Source organism: Pipistrellus kuhlii, unplaced genomic scaffold (assembly GCF_014108245.1).
Source record: "Pipistrellus kuhlii isolate mPipKuh1 unplaced genomic scaffold, mPipKuh1.p scaffold_m20_p_11, whole genome shotgun sequence".
Taxonomy (NCBI): Eukaryota; Metazoa; Chordata; class Mammalia; order Chiroptera; family Vespertilionidae; genus Pipistrellus; species Pipistrellus kuhlii.
Genome location: NW_023425416.1, coordinates 2,467,221 through 2,487,395, shown reverse-complemented (window position 1 = coordinate 2,487,395; position 20,175 = coordinate 2,467,221). Strand labels below are relative to the sequence as shown.

General features: G+C 45.3%; 1 protein-coding gene across 5 annotated transcripts in view; it reads right to left on the bottom strand.

Annotated features, from left to right (window-relative positions):
- The window catches only part of FRMD4B (FERM domain containing 4B), a 203,672-nt gene that overhangs the window by 67,762 nt on the left and 115,735 nt on the right, over positions 1-20,175 (bottom strand). For all 5 annotated transcript variants that reach the window (XM_045578941.1, XM_045578940.1, XM_036430563.2 and 2 more), the window contains exons 6-7: positions 1,017-1,073; positions 263-285 (exon numbers count right to left, since the gene is read on the bottom strand). In XM_045578941.1, the coding sequence (XP_045434897.1) occupies positions 263-285; positions 1,017-1,073 (80 nt within the window). The remainder of the gene's footprint in view (positions 1-262; positions 286-1,016; positions 1,074-20,175) is intronic.

The following is a 20,175-nucleotide window of genomic DNA, read 5'->3' as shown; positions in this document are numbered from 1 at the left end:
AGATGGCTTTGTCGTGCTAACAGAGGACAGAAAGTGGAACTTGGAGGGCCTCTCATTACAATTCACCGTCACTCTGGACTGGAAAACGGTGAGAAAGCTTCGCCGCCGGATTCGTTAACGGGGGGAGAATAGGTCTCTCTTTGAAGAGGGCAGCCGTCTCAGCCTCATGCCTGGGAACCTACTTTCTTTTGATTTTGCATGCGTGGTCATTCAAGGGAGCAGAAAGAGACTCACAGTGACGTCAGGGAAGAGAGCACTTTACCTGGAGTAATCCCCTTTGGCTTCCTGGAATAAAGCAGAGACAGACGATCAGTGTGTGTGCATGTTAATTACGCTAAAAGGTACATTTTACTGGCCCTTTGCCCTCTCACAGTCCCCGCGTTCTGCTCTATTTGGAAGAACGGACACAGAGAACACTTTCTGTGACCGCCGGGAAGAACGTGGCGGGTCAGAAAGCGCCGGTAGCCAGGAAGAGACCGCTGTCTCCTCTAAAGCACAGCCGGTTATTTGCTCCGAAGAGCACGTGTGAGTGCTTGCCTGTGGGAGCGGCGCCCCTTTTAAACCCCGACCAGGTCCGTCAGACGCGCTGTTTACCCTTTTTAAGCCAGCGTGGGGCAGCTCACTTGGTGGTTTGGGTTTTTGTTTTGTTTTGTTTTGTTTTGTTTTTTAGCTACCAGTGCCCTGTAACCCAACCTCAGGAAAGTGTCTACAGAAGTTACCAAACTTAAATGTAGATTATGGCCCTCCTGACAACGGCGGCCGCCTCCTGAACTCCAGGCCCGGGAGCCCTGCCCACTCCTCCTCCGTCCGGAGCAGCCTAAACTTCCTTTTCCTTTGCGATCCAGTCTCTCCCCGCGGCTCACGCAAACCGTGCTCACACAGAAAACGGCCGCTCGCATTTTTCACTGGCAAACAACCAGCTGGCTTACAGACCACCAGCCACCGGCCCACGCAGAAGTTTCCGAGTGCCGGCCGTTCACAAAACCAGCAAACAGAAGGGAGCGGTCAGGTCTTACCTGCAGGGCCAGCGCCGCTAGCCTGAAGACGGTCTCGCTGTCCACCTCGATCTGCCCCTGTGGGGAGAGAGAGCACCGTGAACAGCCGCCCTCCTTGCAGCAAATGCGGGAGCCGGGGAGCTGTCACCGCTTGGCACCTCCGTCTGCGATCAGAGGCAGAGCATACCATTGTGTGAGAGGGAGGGGGCGGGCAGGGCGCCTGCAGGGCTAAGAGGAAGCCACATTGTGTGCGTGGTGTGTGTGTGTGTGTGTGTGTGTGTGTGTGTGTGAGAGAGAGAGAGAGAGAGAGAGAGAGAGAGAGAGAGAGAGAGCGAGCGCGCGGAGGGGAAGGGGGGAGGCAGAGAATTAGCTGTGAGAGTTTGCTTAGAAAGCACTTCTGGAAGGAACATGAATGACTTTGAGGCTGAAAATCCAGACAACATCTAAAACAATAATTGTTACCTCTACAGGTTCATTTTTAAACTAAAGATTTTCTTAGATTAGTTAAGTGTTTTCCTGAGAATTTTTTTCTCTGTGCCATAGCATGCTTATTTTGGTATATACACAATGTAAATATTTAAAAAACTATATAAATTCACCTCACACCTGTCAGAATGGCTACCATCAATACATCGACAAATGGCAAGTTGCTGGAGAGGATGTGGAGAAAAAGGAACCCTAGTACTCTGCTGGTGAGAATGCAGACTGGTGCAGCCACTGTGGAAAACAGTATGGAGTTTCCTCCAAAAAACTAAAAATGGAACTCCCATTTGACCCAGCGATCCTACTTCTAGGAATATATCCCAAGAATCCTGAAACACCATTCAGAAAGAATGTATGTACCGCTATGTTCACAGCAGCATAATTTACATTAGCCATGATCTGGAAACAGCCCAAGTGCCCATCAGCAGATGAGTGGATAAAAAAGCTCTACAACATGGAATACTATGCAGCTGGAAAAAAGAAGAATCTCCTACCCTTTGAGACAGCATGGAGGGACCTGGAGAGCATTATGCTAAGTGAAATAAGCCAGCTGGAGAAAGACAAGTATCACATGATCTCACTTATGTGTGGAATCTAATGACAAATAAAATAGATCCAGAGACATGGATACATGGAACAGACTGACAATTCTCAGAGGAAAGGGGCAGGGCGGGGGCGGGGGCTGGAAGAGATTAACCAAAAAACATGCATGCATATATGTATAACCCATGGACACAGACAACAGAGTGGTGAAGGCCTGGAGGGGGTCAATGGGTGAAAAAAGGGACATCTATAATACTTTCACCAATAAAGACAAAAAATAAATTCACTTCTGTGATGATACATCATTGAATTAATATTTGTACCATTATAGATCAAATGTAAAGCCTTAAAAAGCAGCTGCATCAGCCCTGGCCAGTAGGGCTCCTTTGGTTGGAGTGTGTCCCACACATGCAAAGGCTGAGGGTTTGATCCGGTCAGGGCACATACCTGGGTTTTGGGTTCAGTCCCCAGTTGGGGCAGGTATGGGAGGCAACTGACTGTTTCTCTCTCCCTATCTCTCTCTAAAATCATGAACAGAGCCATGAGTGAGGATTTTTTTTTTTTAAATCAGTTACAGCAAATGCTTCAAAGACTAAAGTTCTGTTGCTTTATGTTGAAGTTTGATGAGATCTAATTTACCATTTTTCCATTATTTTATTTTTTCATCCTTCAAGATCTGAAATTAATATGGTAGCTCTGGGCCTCAGTAACAGAACTGCTGTTCAGTAGCCTGGTGGATGCACAAGTGTGTGCGGAGGGGGAATTGCTTCTGTTAATAACACTCAGATGCGCCTTCATTTATTTTATTGAAATAGTGATATATGTAAATACCATTACTGCATTATGTAATAGATTGCAACAATATGTTGTTTAGCAGGATCTCTGTTTAAAATTGTTTGTGTGCATGACATTCTAGCTTGTAGGCATACACACGCGTAAAAATAATTCTACGCCACCCACCCCCTGCCCAGTCCCTGGACAAACAGAACCTGAGGGCACCATGTTCCTCGATGGCACTCCCGGCCGGGCATCGCCCTGCACGCCGTCCCCCTCTCCCTGGGATCCAGGCCGAGGCTCCCACCGCCCCCAGCGTGCCAGGCGGGACCGAGGAGGTAGGAGTGAACGCACCGCAGTGGGTCTCAGAAGCAGTGGGCCCGGAGGATGTCCTGGAGGGTGATGCTTTTCTCTCGGGTTTCTGAGGGGTTTCACTGGAGTTTCCCAAAACAGAACAAATCGAAAGCCACGAAACGACACCAAACCCCAGGACGCTGCAATGTCAGTAGAGGCATGCCCATGCTCCTCTGTTACAGAGTGAACGCCATCCACTCCATCCACCAGCATCTAGTGTCCCTTCCGGAACCCGAGGCAGCGGCCTGCTTCAGGGTTTCTGCTTCACACACCGAGGCTCGGGCTGTCAGCTCCACGCTCACCTGTGACCTCTCGAACCCGGGCAAGCGGTCAAAGGGAAGCTGGGCCCCGGGCGCATTGGTGGCCTGTCTTTCAGGCGGTTTTCTGCTGGAAGATGACGGAGCAGTGACGCCGGCAGGTGAGTGGAATGCTGATAACATGGCATCTCAGAAAGGTTCAGTTCCTTAGTTTCAAAGTAAAGGAGCTCAGGCAGACTCTAAAATGTCTTTTAACTTGCCATTGGGCTGACACTCAAAGTCAAACTGTCTTAAAATCTCAGCAAAGAGAAAAAGTGAATTATTTTGGGTATGAAAATGACTAAAGCTGAATAAAATATACAGAAAGTATTTGCCAACCCTCTGATACTTCATGACCCACTCGGCCTCCTAGAACCTCGGGTGAGTTATCCAAACAGCATTTTGGACACCAACTTTCCAACTGAGCGAACGGCAGTGCAGCCGATAAAAGACCTCAGACAGATACCCTAAGGATGCTGCCAGTGAGCCTTCACGCGGAAGGTCGGGTCGTTGTAGTAAAAAGGCTGGAATGTGGAGCTGGGCCTGAGCGTACCAGGCGGGGACAGCCCGGAGAGAGAGGGGGTGCTCCCGCTCACCCCTCACCCACCCAGTTCTGGGGGAGGAGGGAGGATGGGGTGGAGGGACCGGACCTATCAGAATCCAGGGGAGAGAGGGTGCGGATTTGGCAGCGCCTCACGTTCCTCAGCCCCCATCTCGCCCTCCGGTTGACCTCTGTTCTGGAAACTCAAGGAGGCCTATACTTTTTTTCTGTGGAGTTCACCAAGCCATGGAGCAATCGGGAATAATGCTATTTGCCTGGTTCTCAGCAATGCCATGAGGTAAAATTTAAGGAAAACTTAGGTGGAATTGTATAATTCCATGCCTGAAACGGGAAAGTTCTTTATGGTGGAAGCTGGGACAGAACATGCCTCCTACAAGCATGGCAGCGCGGTAACCCTATAGGCCCGGCAAGCTAACACTGAGAACCGATCTCCTCCAGAAACGGGATACCATGCTGGCGGCACAGACAGGGGAGCGGGCGAGCCAGGCGGATGAGGTGACGGGAGGCACAGGGTCACCGGGAACAGGACCCGGCTCCCTCGGTAACGTGACCGCAGCGCGGGGTCCATCGCCAGGTCACTGGGACCGTCCACACAGGACACCTTGTTTTCATCCTGGGCTTGTTGGCTCAGTTGATCAAAACATCATCCAATGTGATGAACTCTAGGTTTTTGCTTCCAAAATAGGAGAACAGAATTTTAAAGAGTTTTAGAATTTGGGAGTGAAATTAGTGAAACTCTGATGCCGTGGTTTTCGAACGCTGGCACTCCGTGGGGACATGATCCAATCCCACAGCTGGTGCCCACGCTCTTGTCCACTCTGCTGGACGCTAGTCGACTTGCTACAACTCCAGTGCCAACAGCTCACCAGGAATCTCCAGGAGACATGCTTCGGTAAAAATTGGAGCCAGGGAGGTCAGAAAAGTGACTCCAAATGCCCCCTCTGCTATTGGGGGACAATGTGTCCTCATCAAGCACCCACACTCGTAGTCAAACGGGGAAATTACTTCTGATCCTCGTTCTGCCTTTCCCGTGTCCATGTTGCTCTCCGTGGTTCTGCACTGAACCAAAGAGAGTCCTCAGCGCCTTCGGACGGAGAGAAAGGGCTTCTTCACCTTGGTTGCCAGTTGCGTCCATTGTTGAGGTGCACTGGTCTTCAGGGTCTGGTTAGAGAACCAGCTCCTGGAAAAAACGATGTCTTAGGCATTGCCCAGCTGCCCTCCTGTGGTTTGCCACGAGGCCTGCACACGGGGCGAAGGCAGATGTGGTAAGGACACCAGGGAGCCGGTGGGTGCAGCTCTCTGGAGCCTCTCTCCCTCTGAGGACACAAATCTGTGCATGAGCCACAGCGGGCTAGGGAGCCGGGATCTGAGAGCTGACTAGGTTTTGGACAATTAGCTAGCAGAGGGGCCATGGCAACACTTCATACCTACCTACTGTCTAACAAGGCAGTTTCTAAAGCATGTGTTTGTACTGATTTCAGAGAGGAAGGGAGAGGGAGACACATCAATGATGAGAGAGAATCATTGATCAGCTGCCTCCTGCACACCCTACACTGGTGATAAAGCCTGCAACCCGGGCCTGTGCTCTGTCCAGGAATTGAACCGTGAGCTCCTGGTTCATAGGTCAACGCTCAATATTGAGCCACACAGGCCGGGCAAGGCAATTCTTGTCATGCCCACAGCTACCACATGTGTACCCCGTCCTCCCCATGGGCAAATGAACCCAAACTTCCTCCTTGCTGTCCAAGCTGGTTGTGGGAGGTCATGCTTATGGAGGATGGATTCAATGATCTATTGCCTGTTCTTTCCTAAATCAGGGTTTTGCAACCGTGGCACAACTGACATCGAGAGCCGGGACCTTCTTTGCTGAGGGCTCTTGTGCTTTGCTGGGCGTGAGGCAGCAGCTCAGCCTGAGCCCTGACGACCAAATGTGTCCACAGGCATTTCCAAAGGGCCCTGGGCAAAACTGATCCACTTCACTCTAAGTTTTCTTTTCAGATTAAGCTAGAATCACCTGAAACCTACAGAATTGAACCACAATGTTGCAGATAAAACTGTGTTTGGTACTGTGCTTGGACATTTCTCCACTGGCTTCAGTTGAGAATCAGTATAAGAAACAACCCTCAGAGCCGTGGCTGCAGTTGCTCAGTCAGCTGCAGCATATTCCTGTGCACCGAAGGGTCTCAGGTTCGATTCCTGGTCAGGGCATGTTCCTAGGTTGTGGTTTTGACCCCAGGTGCTTGGGGTGCATGCGAGAAACAGCGGATTCATATTTCTCTCTCACATATGTCTCTTCCTTCCTCTTTCTAAGGTCAGTAAATATACTATCAGGTGAGGAATAAAAATAAATTTAAACAAAGGAAAGAACCCTCAGAAATTCCTGGTGTGTGAAGGACATAGCTGATTCCATCCTCTCTCGTCCCTTTACGTGGGCCTGGGAGGAGTTTCCGCTTCGTAGGACAAGGAGTGGCTGCGTTCTTTCAAGCGGCCGCTTTGTTTGGACCTCGATGACCATGGTGAGCTGTGCCGCTGACCATGACTGCTTCTCTGCTTTGGCTCTTAGGAGAACCTGAATTTCACAGCCGTGGGCTCAGTGCTTTATACGAACCATGCTGGATGTCTTCCACTAACCTTAACCCTGACGGCATCTAATGACTCCTACCTTTCGTTTTCCACTTACAGATAACTCTGATTTCATCACTTGCTATGTTTTAGAGTGTTTTCCCCTTTATTGAGGTACACGCAATAAAATGCACAAATCTTAGTGTGCAGCTCAATGAATTTTGACGCACATACATTCATGCAACCATCACACACCCCGGTCAACATATCAGATATTTTCTACCTTTTTCCTCTGAGGGAAATGTATTTTTACACACCAATAAAATTATTTTTGTTAATTAGAAAAGTATAAAACAATAGCGCAAAACTGTTTGAATTTGCAATTCCTTAATTGCTAACCAATTTGAGTGTTTCCTTGCAATTTCATTTTATTTGCTATTGCCTGGGTATGAAATAAGCCTTTGCTCACTGACCTGTTTGAGAAAGAACTTAGATTTAATTTGAGCTACAAAAATTAACACCTTTTCTCGTCTATTGGGAACAAATTGTGTCCTTTATTCTGTCCCCCTTTGCTGTATCCGCCTCCTCCCGGCCTCCTCCCGGTCTGTGAAGTCAGAGTGGACTGGGCCCATCTCTCCCACTGCGAGAATCTGAGGGGCCCCAGGCAAGTTATATTTTCTGAAACTCAGTTCCTCTCTTGCAAAATGGGGACTGATAATGTTGGCTTTCCTGAGTTGTTAGGGCATTAAAGCAAGTACAAGTATAAAGCATTTATCATGAAGTCTAGCACTCCAAGGCTCTCTCAATGTGGTTCTTTCTGTGTTAATGTTTGCCATGTTGCTTCTTACATTCTTATATATCATTATATCTATGGTTATCTACTTTGTTCTGGGCACTGTTCAATTTTTGTGTCGTTCTGTAACATGTAATCACTGTTTTATTCTAATATGTTTCAATATTTGACAGAATAAACGCTTTAATTTTGTATAATTCTTGATAGTCTCTTTCACTTATTTTTTAAAATAATCTTGTCAAGTTTTAAAAAATAATTTGTCTTCTTCTGGGTAATATGTTTCTATTGAAATTGCTTTATAATGATCATAAAGCTTTATGATATACCCCATAAAGATCACATAATCCGGTGTTTGGGTTAATACTTAGTGTTTTATATTTTCCTATGTTAAATGGGCTACTTTTTCATTCTACTGCTTATCTGGTTATCATTATGTAGGATTATTAGTTTTAGAGTATTTAACTTACATTCAACTTCTTCACCAAAGCCAATAATGCCAGTAAGTTTTAGCTAATTTGTTTCCATTTTGTAGGCACATAGTGGAATTGTCTCCCAACAATATTTAGGTGTAATTCTTTGCAGGAAGTTTCTTATTTCTTTTTTTATCTAATTGCTAACCTATTCATTATTTAATAAAATGCTATTTAGCCTCCATATGTATGAATATTTTTGAGTGTTTTTACTGTAGTTGTTGTCTAATTTCATTCTACTGTGATCTGAGAAGATGCTTGATGTGACTTCAACCTTTTTGAATTTGTAGACTTGATATGTGATTTTTCTTTGAGAATGATCCATGTACACTTGAGAAAAATGTATATTCTGTAGCTCTGGGGTGAAATGTTCTATAACTGCCAATTAAAAATCCATCTGATCCAGTGTGTCCTTTAGAGTCACTGTTTCCTTATTAATTTTTTGTCTGGAAGATCTATCCAGTGAAGTGTGTGTGTGTGTGTGTGTGGGGGGGGGGGTGTTAAAGTCCCCTACTGTGATTATGTTGTCAATCTCTCTGTTAAAGTCCTTTAGAAGTTTTTTTTATATATATTTAGGTGCTCCTATATTGCGTGCATATTTTTACCAGGGTTATATCCTCTTGTTGGATCAATCCCTTTTTGAATTATGTTAGACTTATGTAGTGACCTTTATTGTCTCTTCTGGTGGACTTCATTTTAAAGTCTATTTTGTCAGATATGTGTACTGCTACCACAGCTTTTTTTTTTCTTTTCTTTTTATTTCCATTTTCATGGAAACGTTTTTTCCATCCCTTCACTCTCATCTTGTGTGAGTCTTTTGTTCTGGGGGTGGGTCTCTTGTAGACAGCTTAGTTGGGTCATGTTTTTGTATCCATCCAGCTACCCCATGTCCTTTGATTGGAACATTTAATCCATTTACATTTAAGGTTATTGATAGGTGCTTATATATTGCCATTTTAATTCTTTATGCCTATGTTTCTCTCTCTAATTTTCCTTCTCATTACAGCAGTTCCTTGAGTGTTTCTTGCAGTGATGATTTGGTGGCAACAAACTCCTTTAGCGTTTTTTTTTTTTTTTTATTTCTGGCCTAGAAAGCCCTTTATTTCACTATCTATTTTGAATGATAGTCTTGGATATAGTAATCTTGGATTCAGATCCTTGTTTTTCATTACTTTGAATACATCAGGCCATTCCCTTGTGGCCTGTAGAGTTTCTGATGAAAAATTAGCTGACAGCCTAATGGTAGCTCCTTCATAGGTAACAAATTGCTTTTCTCTGGCTGCCTTTAAGATTCTCTCTTTGGCTTTAATTTTTGGCATTTTTATTATAATGTGTCTGGGTGTGGGCCTATTTGGGTTTTTCTTCCTGGGCATTCTACATGCCTTCTGGACTTGTGTGACTTTTCCCTTTATCAGGTTAGGGAAGTTTTCTGCCTTTATTTCTTCAAACACATTCTTATCCCTTGCTCACTTTATTCCCCTTCTGATTCTCCTATAATGTGAATATTGTTCCGTTTCACATTGTCCCACAGCTCCCTTAAGCTGTCCTCCTGATTTTTAATTGTGTTTTTTTTTTTTGATTCTCTGATTGAGTGACATTTTTTTCTACTCTGTCTTCTCATTCACTGAGCTAATCTCCTGCTTCCCTTAATTCTCCTGCTGTCTATTCCTTGCACTGTGTTCTTTATTAGTGCTATGTCATTTTTCATAGTTACTATACCTTTCTCTTGCTGTTTATAATCTTTGCCATCATTATTCTGAACTTTATGTCTGATAATTTTCTTACCTCCATTTCATTTAGCTCTTCTTCTGGAGAATTTTCTTGTTCTTCCATTTGGGACTTGTTTTTTTGTCTCCCCATTTTGGGTGCCTGTTTGGGTTTGTGTCTATGTATTAGGTAGATCTACTACACCTCTCAATCTCTATTGCAGATGCTGTTTCTGACTAGCCCTGAATACTCTGATTGGAGCTACCAGCAATCCACAGCTTGTGGCTCCCTCTGCTGGGGCCAGCTGCTTTTGGAAAAGACCAAGATGTGCACCAACATCTGTTTTTCCTAGTCCTGGGCCCTGAATTAGATCAGGCAAAGACTCAATGCCTCCAGAGACCTGCCTCTGCCTGTAGTCTGATTATATTCAGACTTGATTAACCTCAGGCTATCTATCACAGGGGGAGAGGTTTTCCAACAGGATGGGGCAAGTACTTCTGCCTGCAGGCTGATTGTTATTCTTAGTCTCTTGATGGGCCTCAGAAATTCCATAGGGTGGGGCAAGGGGTTTTCAATAGGATGTGTCAACTGCCTACCCCCAGGAGAAAACCAGCTGGAAATCAAATTTCTGCAGGAGAAAGATGTCCCCACAGCTGAGATATTTCTCTGGAACTTCAGCTGCGATCTGTGGGAACCTGACCAGCTCTTTTGTGCCTCCGCACTTTCTATCAGTCTGTGCATGGCCTCTACTTGCCATCCTAGGTTATCAGGCTTCTCTTAAGCTAGTTTTCAGTTGTTTATTCAAGATGGTTTTCCTGTATTTTAGTTGTAATTCCAATTTGGTTCTGGGAGCATGTCAGAGTAGCTTCCACTTATTCTGCTGCCATTTTGGAATCTCCTATATGTCTTTTTCCTCCCTCCCTCCCTCCCTCCCTCCCTCTCTTCTTCCCTCCCTTTCTTCCTTTCTCTCTCTCAGAATGCTTCTTGTATTTCTTGATTCACTATACAGTTTATTTGATTTAGTTTTCAACTCAGTACAGAATCCCAGCTCTCTGAACCATGAAAACCTAGCTCAGGCTTCCACAGGGACAGCAATAGGACCTGGAGGCATAGCACCTGGGTTGGCAGGAGTAGATATATAAACTCAAAATGCTAAACACTATCAGATGTTAGATGCCAAAGAGTCTTGCTTTCCTGGCTTCGCTTTCTAAAAATATAAAAGGAAAATAATAATATCTGTCTCACAACCTCATGGAGTTTGGAGAACAAAAGACAAAAACAAAACAAAACAAAACAAACCCCCTCCCCCAAAACAAAATAAATAAAACAACAAAAAAACAACAACAAAAACCTGGATGTTAAATATGTTTTGAAAAAAGTAAAAAAAGCATTACTAGAAAAGCAAACAGTACAGGTTTTTTTGTGGGTGTGTATCACAATTTCAAAGACCTGAGCAGTATGACCGCAGTATTTGGCAGACTGCTTCTCAGAAACTTGATCACAGTGAAGATAGGAGCAAAGAGAAAGTTAGCAGCATGTGGACACGTGTTTGACTGTGGGAGGACAATACAAACAAACATATGACATGGAAATGAGGAACGAGGGAACCCCAACCAGACCATGCTTTCTCAGGATCAGCCCAGGCATGGTTTGTAAAGTGCGTTTCACTTTTAGGTGGACAGGTGACACATGTTTTTGTTCTTTGGATAAAGTTCCAACTAATTTAATAGAAACCACCTCCTGGCTTCTAGCTTTTCCACTTAAAAAAAAAAAAAAAGAAAAGAAAAAGGAAAAGGAAAAAAAAAAAGGAAGCATTTTGAGCATCTAAATGAGTTACAAAATGGATTATAATACATTGAATACTAAGGAGTCCATGATGAGTTAAAAAGTCTTTTTCAAAGGTCAAGAAGGAGAAGGGAAACCGATTCTTTACAGATGAGTGCTAAGGAATGCTGAAGGTGGAAGAATTAGAGCCTCAGCATTTAGTCATCACAGTGCTGACTGAGCAAGTCCCACTGGAGGCCAAGAGCATTGGGTCAGACCTGGGAAGCTGCAGAGCCAAGCAGCTTCCACGAGTCAGTCCAGACGAGTGGCTAATCACTCAGGGGGAGGTGAAGAGAAAACTGGCAGATGCCCCTTCACCAAGGCCAAGGCGTGCGACAGCGAAGCCTGCTGGAGAGACACACGGGAAGGCTCCACATTGCTCACGCAGTGCTCCTGCCACAGGGGGTCAGGTTAGACTGGAGGCCCTCAGGCTGGTGCCAGCACAGGAGCCCTGAGGGCTCACAGAGAGCACAGGGAGGCCCCGCCCATGGAGCAGGTAGGACCAAACCAGTGTGGCTCTCTGTACTCTATCAAGTTCCCAGGCGACTCTGATATATGTCCAGCGTGATACATGTTTGGAATTGCTGACTTAGACACAGCCATATTTCACAAATTGAATTGAGAGGCAATGGGCTTATACTCTCAAAAATACCAGTGCAAGAGAAGCCAAAGGAATACTGGGCACCCGTCTCTAGTTCTGGAGACTAAAGTGTCCTGAGAACGAAATGCAGTGTGTGATCCTGGACTGGGTCCTGGGTCAGAGAAGGAGGAAAGACCATAGAGAACATTATTGAGACAATTAGAAAGATTTCAAATATTACACATTCAACAGTAAATACAGAGTAGATAGACACAGTTTGTGAAATGTGGGACAGATCTCATAAAATGCTAAACTGCACAGCAGGCAGATATCTGTTCAGCTCGTCGCTGCACAGCTAGCAGCACCTGTACCGTGCCTGGCACAGAGTGGACATAATAAATATTTCAACCAATTCATCTATATTTAAAAATGAAGCCTTTTGGTGACAATGCTCTACCACATGAGACTGAAAAACATCATCAGGACTCAGTCTCCTTTTCCCCAGTTCTTACTGTTACTTTCCTCCAGTTTTGAGGTCTTGGGGTTCTATTTTATTCCTTTTAAGTGCAGGAGGAATGAGATTATCACATGGTCAATATCAGAAGACAGGCTCCCATTAACCTTTTATATTTTTATTGATTTTAGAGAGGAAGGGGGAGAGAGAGAGGGATAGAAGCATCAATGATGAGAGAGAATCATTGATCGGCTGCCTCCTGCACACCCCACACTGGGGAGCAAGCCTACAACCTGGGCATGTGGCCTTGACTGGAATTGAACCTGGGACCCTTTAGTCCACAGGCCGACCTCCTATCTACTGAGCCAAACTGGCTAGGGCTCCACCAATCCTTTTTATAAACTCTTCCACCAACATATTTCCAAAGCAAGGGAGTGGCTGTCTAAGACCCTGCCCTGAAATTAAAGGCGCGGTGATCTAAAGCCCAATTGTTGGGTGACACAAGAAAGGCAGGGAGCCTAACTAGGTCAGGCTCTGCTAATGAGGGTGGAAGTTCAAGGCACCCACATCTGATATGTATGCAGGGAGACAATGGGCGAACAGATGAATCATCAGCGTGAACAAAGGCTCCAACCAGCTCTCAGCTGCTGCTCTCGCCTTGCTGCGGACTTGAACCACAGCGTTCTAATTGCTCCGATGCACACTGACACCCACTTACAATTACAATCTGAATTTGTAGGCGTGGAGGGTTCTGATGGAAACTAGTCATATATAGTTTTTTAAGTACAAGGTGCTTACCAGGTAATCAAGGATGATTAGAGGGAGAAAAGGATGAATCAGGAGCAAGAAAGTCATGGTCATGATGTTAAAACTGAGCCTTTGAATGAAGAAGCCCCGCCGACGTTAACATCCTCTCTGGATGGTTTGCATGAGTAGACATGCAACAATACTTTTATTTTCAGGACTATTATGCATTCATCTGACTGGGCCTCCCATTTATAATTTTTCCCCCCAACAGGACATATCTAATTGAAAATATGTTCACCAGCATTCTCCCTTTGTGCCATAATTGTGGTTGTTTATGCTCAAATAATTTTTTTTTTTTTTTTTTTTATAACTGAGAGCGTTTTATAGCAGTCCTCTTGGGAATTTTAGAACAATAGTGCCAAGAACAACAACAAAAACAAGAAACACTTAGATGCTAATCATCTGTTCCAGGAGGTGGACACAGGTGGACTCACTGCATCCCCAGGACAATCACCCCACAGGTGAGGGGACTGATGCTCAGGAAGGCAGAGAAGCTCATGGCCAGCCAGCCTGTAAATGGCAGAGCCAGGATTGGACGACAGACGGATGGGACCTCCTGTCTGCAGCCCTCACCCCTTCCATGGCTTGCATCAAACCACACTTAGAATGTCTCTCCAGGGAGTAACGAAACTGGTTAGTTTGAAATACTTACTGACTTCACTTTAGCTGAGATAAACTCATAAGGTCTAAAATGTTAACTATCTGTGCCCAATTCAATAGGTTTGCCTGAAATAGATATCTCACTCTATTAAGCAATGAATCCATATTGCAAAGCATTAAATATTAGGCCGACTTAATAATGAAATGGAAGTCTTCTATTCAAAATCTTTATTCTGAAAAATATAAAGACAGCCCTTCAAACCTCATGCATACCCAGAAAGGCAGGTTACATCTGCTTCTAGAATGGCTTAAAAAATATAACAGAGAGATGATAAGCGGACAGGTAAATGGATGGATAGAAAGAAATAGTTGGGTAAATTTGTTTTTGGAAGTTTCTTTGCCATTTTCCTTTTGAATTACATGATTTATGTTTTCAAGGATGTCAACCTAAGCATTTTCAAAAGCTAGAAATGTACAATGAAATTTTATTTATAAAATAAATTGAGAAAATGACTTATAAGGTCTTTTCATCCATCCTTAGGGTTTAAAATTTTATATTTTCAGCTGATTGAACCTTCTACCTCCTACTGCCATTCAAGCATTTATCATAGTATTTTTATGACATTTTTTTGAGTCACAATTTAGCTGTAATAATACTCTTATAGCCCATTTCTGAAGCGATGACTTATCAAAAATATGAATACTGGGTTTAAACGTTTTAAGATAATTTAGGTTAAGTGCTGCCATTGTGAAACGCAGGGCTTCCAATTGGCTTGTCGGTAGCTCCTTTCAATGAGCTCAATGAATACGTGAGAGGCTACTTGTGCTGGCCACACACCAGCGAACAAAGACTCCGTTCTGTGTAACCCTCTCCCCTGGCGGAGCCCGCTGCAGGCTGTTTCTTCCCCCCACTCCGTGACCACGGCCTTTTACCTCCGTGGGCCACGGCTTTTCATGGAGGACCCGCCATCTTCCCCTTTACCATCCTGAGTGGAGTCCCTGAGGGTTAAAACTGGCAGGAGTCATAACTATTATTATGGCAACTTTGATTCTCACCAATGCACAAGGCAGCGCATATCTGGAAGTCCACAGCTTGAGACACATCATTTCCACGTAAGGAAAACAGGGAAGCCACATGAAACAGGCACGGTGCAGTGCTTACTATAAGCTTCCAACAGCCCTTTAAGATGCAGCACTAGAATTCTTTGTTCCTTCTGCACCTCTCCTTTTCAAACCAAATCTGATGCTCAGTGTAGGGACTTTCCTCAGTGACTACCAATGAGGAGGCTTGCTACCTTTCCATGGACAGAGTTTACAGCCTGCAAAATGCAATTTCCAACCCTTTAAATTATTCCAGCATATTGAAGTGAACTTGAGCTAGATGGAGTAATCCCAGGTGTGCGGTGCTGACACAGGGGACTGCATACAGAGGAATCGCTCTGGGTTCTGGGAGGTCACACTGAGTTGCACAAACGCCTCTCGCTGAAGGTGTTACCATAGGGGCAGTAAGAGCCTTCCCATGACGTGCACTCTGAAACCCCTTTGACAAGAGCAGGCCAGTGGAGCAGCACGACATTATCAAAACATCTTCCTAGGTTTTAGGAGAACGTGTCTTAACACACGGCCCCATTTGGATTGAGCAGGTGCTCACTGTGACTGCTGGGTTGGTGCGTTTCTCCACCTGGTCCCTCCACCCCAGCTCTGCCCGCAGTCACTCCCGGCTCCGCTCAGAGGGAAGCGGGAGGGCCCCTGTGGTCTGGTGAATGGTGGGGAGGGAGAATCCATCGGAAGACTTGGTGCCAATGTTTTAGGTTGAACTGGACTCCCTCTGTACACACTCACTGTCCTCGAGGCAGTCAAAAGTGGATGACTGATTTTCTTGATAAGCCAAGAAGCTAAGAGCAGAGCTGCCTGTCTGTAGCTGACTTCACAATGATTCTCTAAACATCTCCGAAGGTGGCTCCAGCGACCGGTGCAGCAAAGGTGACTGACCAGGGAGGCCAAATGGGGTTCCTGTTGGCTCAGCATATGAAATTCAAAGGACACAAGTACCACAGCACTTCTGGAAAACTGAGTTTAGGGGCAGAAGCTCTATCGTAAGTTGTGTAAACAAAATAAAATTGAAAACTGAAAAAGTCTTATGATGGTTACTCAAAACTGGTTTTTCAATTTAACTTGATCTTTTCACGAGTCCATTTTAAAAAATTTGACTTGTTCCTAGTGTAAGCTACATGGATTTTGCTCAGGTGGCCAATATCTACAGCTCTGTGCCAGCGGAGGGGACATAGGGATGAACTGCAGCCGACCCTGATCCCAAGGAGTCATTAGGTTCTGGGGTGGCAGACACGTAAGCAAAGAGTTCATTATGGCCAGCAGGGAGTCAGGAGGGGACAGGCTGTCCTGGAGCTGGAAGAGCGGAGCGGGGAGGAAGTGGTGGAGATGGAGCACACAAGGCCAGGAACGCAGTGACGGGGCAGGGCCTGGGGCTGAGTCTGAAGCAGTGGGGGAAACTTGCCGGAGGGAAATGAAGGGAGAGAGAAAGGCATCCAGCACAGAAGCGAGGACAGAAAGCAGAGAAAGACCTTCAGCAGAGGCACAAGCAGATCAGGAAGGCGGGAGCTTGAGGAAGACCGTGTTGTCAGGAGGGAGAAGTCATTTCCGAGTGACCGCATGGTGAATGTGGGAAGAGGCAGGGTGATAAGCTAGGGCTGTGTGACCTATTAAGGGGCTTGATATGTAACCGCAGTGGTAATAATAGCAAAAATATTAATAGCAAAACAGTCTGTGCGCAGATACTATTCTACATACCATGTAGATATTAACTGATCCATTGAGGTAGGAACTATTATTATCCCCACTTTACAGTTGGTAAAAATGAGGCTTAACAATGTAAGTAACATGCCCAGGTTAGAACCAAGGCCAGGCCTTTGAACAAAGCATCCTGGCTTCTGTCTAAACTCAACCCCAGTGCATCACACAGCTTTCCCAGGGAGCAGAGCAGGCTAAGACGTTCAGTGTGGGAGGTACTAAGTCCTGTTGATTTTATGTCTAAAATGCCTTGATCTGGCCGTCCATTTGCTCATTCTTTAATCATCCACACGTTTGTGTATTTATCCACTCAACAACCTTTTACCTAACATCCGGGCAAACACTGGGAGATTGCAACATAAAGAAAACCTGCAAATTTACATTTAATGAAACACACATGGATTTTCAAAGTTTCTCTGCATCCTTCCCTGTGTTGTGGACTGATCTTATAATCCAAGACCATAGAGAAAATAGGAAGAAAAGTGGGCAAGATGAGGTCAAAGTAGCCAAATATATCACACACTAGTAAAAAGTGAAAAGTCTAACAAAATGCCAAATGTCAGCAGTAACTGATCTTAACTAAGAAAAATATACACTCAAAAGAAAAAAATAGGTCAAAATAGTGCAATTAATGCTCTAGTATTGGAATTATGTGTTAATTTTTTTTTGATTGATTGTAGTTTTCAGAATTCTCTAAGTTTTCTTCAATCAGAAAAACTGGTTCTGTCAGTTGTCCACCTTCCCTTTGCTTTCCTAGATAAAACTTCCATACTGCTTTGCCCAGTGAGAAAGATGACAGAATTTTTCTAGTGGAAAGAATGTGATCAACAAGTGTCTATTCTCTTCCTACAGCTTTAAAGAGACAAAGTTTAATGAATACAATAACTGTTTTTGTCTTTGCTTTCCTGATTGAAAACTAATTCAAGCTTCTTATGAAAGAACCAGAGGCCCGGTGCATGAAAATTCATGCACTGGAGGTGAGGGAGGGCTCCCTCAGCCCAACCTGCCCCCTCTCACAGTCTGGGAGCCCTCAGGGCGACCCTGCGATCAGGGAAAGGCAATGCTCCATCACACCTCTGCTGCTGCCACTGCTGGCAATGCAATCCTCAGCTGCCCTGGTTACCTGGGCCTCAGGCAGCCCTGGGCAGTTGGGGTGGTGAGGGGACCGGGGGACTCCAGAGGCAGGCTTGCAGAGCAGCCTGGCTCGCCAGCCTTGCTTCAAGCCTGCCATCCCGGTGGGGCTGAGAGGACTGGGTGCAGCCATCTTGTGGCTGTGGGTGCCTCCATCTTTGAGGGCGTGACAGTCAATTAGCATGTTTTCTCCTTATTGGCTGTGGGCGCCGCCATCTTTGTGGTGGCATGAGGTCATTTAACATATCCCCTCTTTATTAGATAGGATATCACTTAGCATTCCTAGAAAGGAAGAGCTCTTCCATAAAACCCTCCCTCCAAGAAATAATCACTATTTACATGCCACCATAGGTTTTTCTGGTTTTCCCTACGAGTGCATTTTATATACATAAAAGCAAATAAGAAAGTTAAAGCCGTCACCCAGCTTTGCTATTCTGTCACTCAGTCCGTTGCTAATGCCACAGTGCGGTCTGGGCGTGTCTCAGGTCAGTCGGGTTATTCTGCCCTCGTTAATGGCTGCACAGGATCCTAGCATATGAATGGCTGCTAATTTATTTAATCTCTGTTGAAGTGCATTTAGGTGGTTTAAGTTTCCCACTGTTAGAAATAACCATCTAAGATATTTATCCTTTCATAGTTCGGTAAAGTCTTGCAGGGATTTTTCCTGAAGTCGGTGGCATGTGGGGTGGAAAGATACACTCTCATGTTCATGGACCCGGGGCCAAAGTGCCCAGCCTGTGGCCTCCAGGAGGGCTTCGGAGCCTCCCATTCCCGGTCCGACGCCAGTGCCCCAGGCTCTGAGGGCACCCCGCATCCGGCTGCAGCCCCGTGTGTGGGAAGGGGTGTTGCCCGCAGTGAGCAGCACCGGGTCCGCCTACGACAGGGCACTCCTAGCAAGGTCTCCATCGAGAAAGGGGCGAGAGGGAGGGTAAACGTAAACAGGATGGACAGCCTGCAATAACTGCTTTTTAGGATTACCATGTTTGGCTCAGGTGTGCCTCCACATTTCTTCAGAGCACAAAGAGATGAGCGCCAATGAGAAAAGAAAGGAGCATAATGACTTTGAGTGAGGCACATGGACCCATTTTCTCTCCCATCTTGATGCGGTGTGTCCCACAGCCTGGAGGTGAGGCCCTGACTGCCTCCGTAACCAGGTCAGCAGCTCGCCTGACTCCGAGAACCAGAAGAGACCAGGTTTTATCTTGTGGCCAGCTCTAACAGGGCAACACCCAGGAGGCTTACAGTTATGTGGTTTTGCTTTATTGTTTAATGTGACAGAATATACTTCGGACTCTATTTTTAAAAGTGTGACCAGCAGTCCATTAATAAGCATTGTTTGAAATAAGAATTTCATGTGCCAGTAAGTTTGGAAAATACTGGGTTAAAAAATCACATGTTTTTATGTTGAAGAACTTCTTGAAGCATTTAATATATCAAAGCTTGTGGTAAAATCCAAGAAAGTGGTCTAATAGTCAACATTTCTTAAACTCTTTTTGGTATGAAAATAGCTTATGTTCATGAGATAGATTCTTGAGCTGTAGATTTAAAGCACAGTGTGTGTGTGTGTGTGTGTGTGTGTGTGTGTGTGTGATTACAAAATCCTGATTCTGTTGGTGAGGTTTCCTCTATTGCAGAGCTAAGAAAGTATTCCAAACTGCTTTTTCCATTATTGTAGGAAGGAGTAACACGTAACTTTAGGAATATATCATAGAAGGCGACATCAGACATATTGCCTTTAGAATGAACACAATACACACCTACACACAGATGTACAAATGAGAGAGTCTCCAGGACAGGCCACGGGAAGGAATTAGTGCTAAATATTATCCTACTGATAATGAGCGAACAAATCCTAGCCCTTATACTATAAGGCTTATAGGTACACAACACATTTTTACTGGATGAAGACATGAGGGCAGATGCTATTATTTCTGCCCAGTGACTGCTCCGCTGCCGGTGAGCCGTCTCTCCAGGCCAGACTGTTTACCTTAGCGACACTCCCGTTGCCTCACCTGTAAAGTGACAGCACAGAGCAGCGGGCGCTGTGAGGAGTAAATGAGTTGGCACCAGAGAGCAGTGCTTGCTCCGGGCACACTGCCCGCCTCCAGCCGTGCCCGTCTCCACCACAGAGCGCCCTCCTGCTTCTCACGCCTCTGCTTCTCGTTATGGTGAGAGTTGTGTACACACCGAAAGAGACGACGGCAAGCCCTGCTTTAATTTTCCACGCATGTCCGCAAGTCACTGATTTAAAAAAAAGGGATGGTGGAGACGAATGCGGATTGACTACTGAAATCACAGATCGGGTCCCCTGATTTCAGTAATCAATCCGCATTCGTCACTACCATCCCTTTACCGTCCGTCTGCAAAGACAGTGCCTGGGACAAACCTAAGGTTGTTTCATGCCAGTAGGCTTTTCCTCATTGGCAACAGGC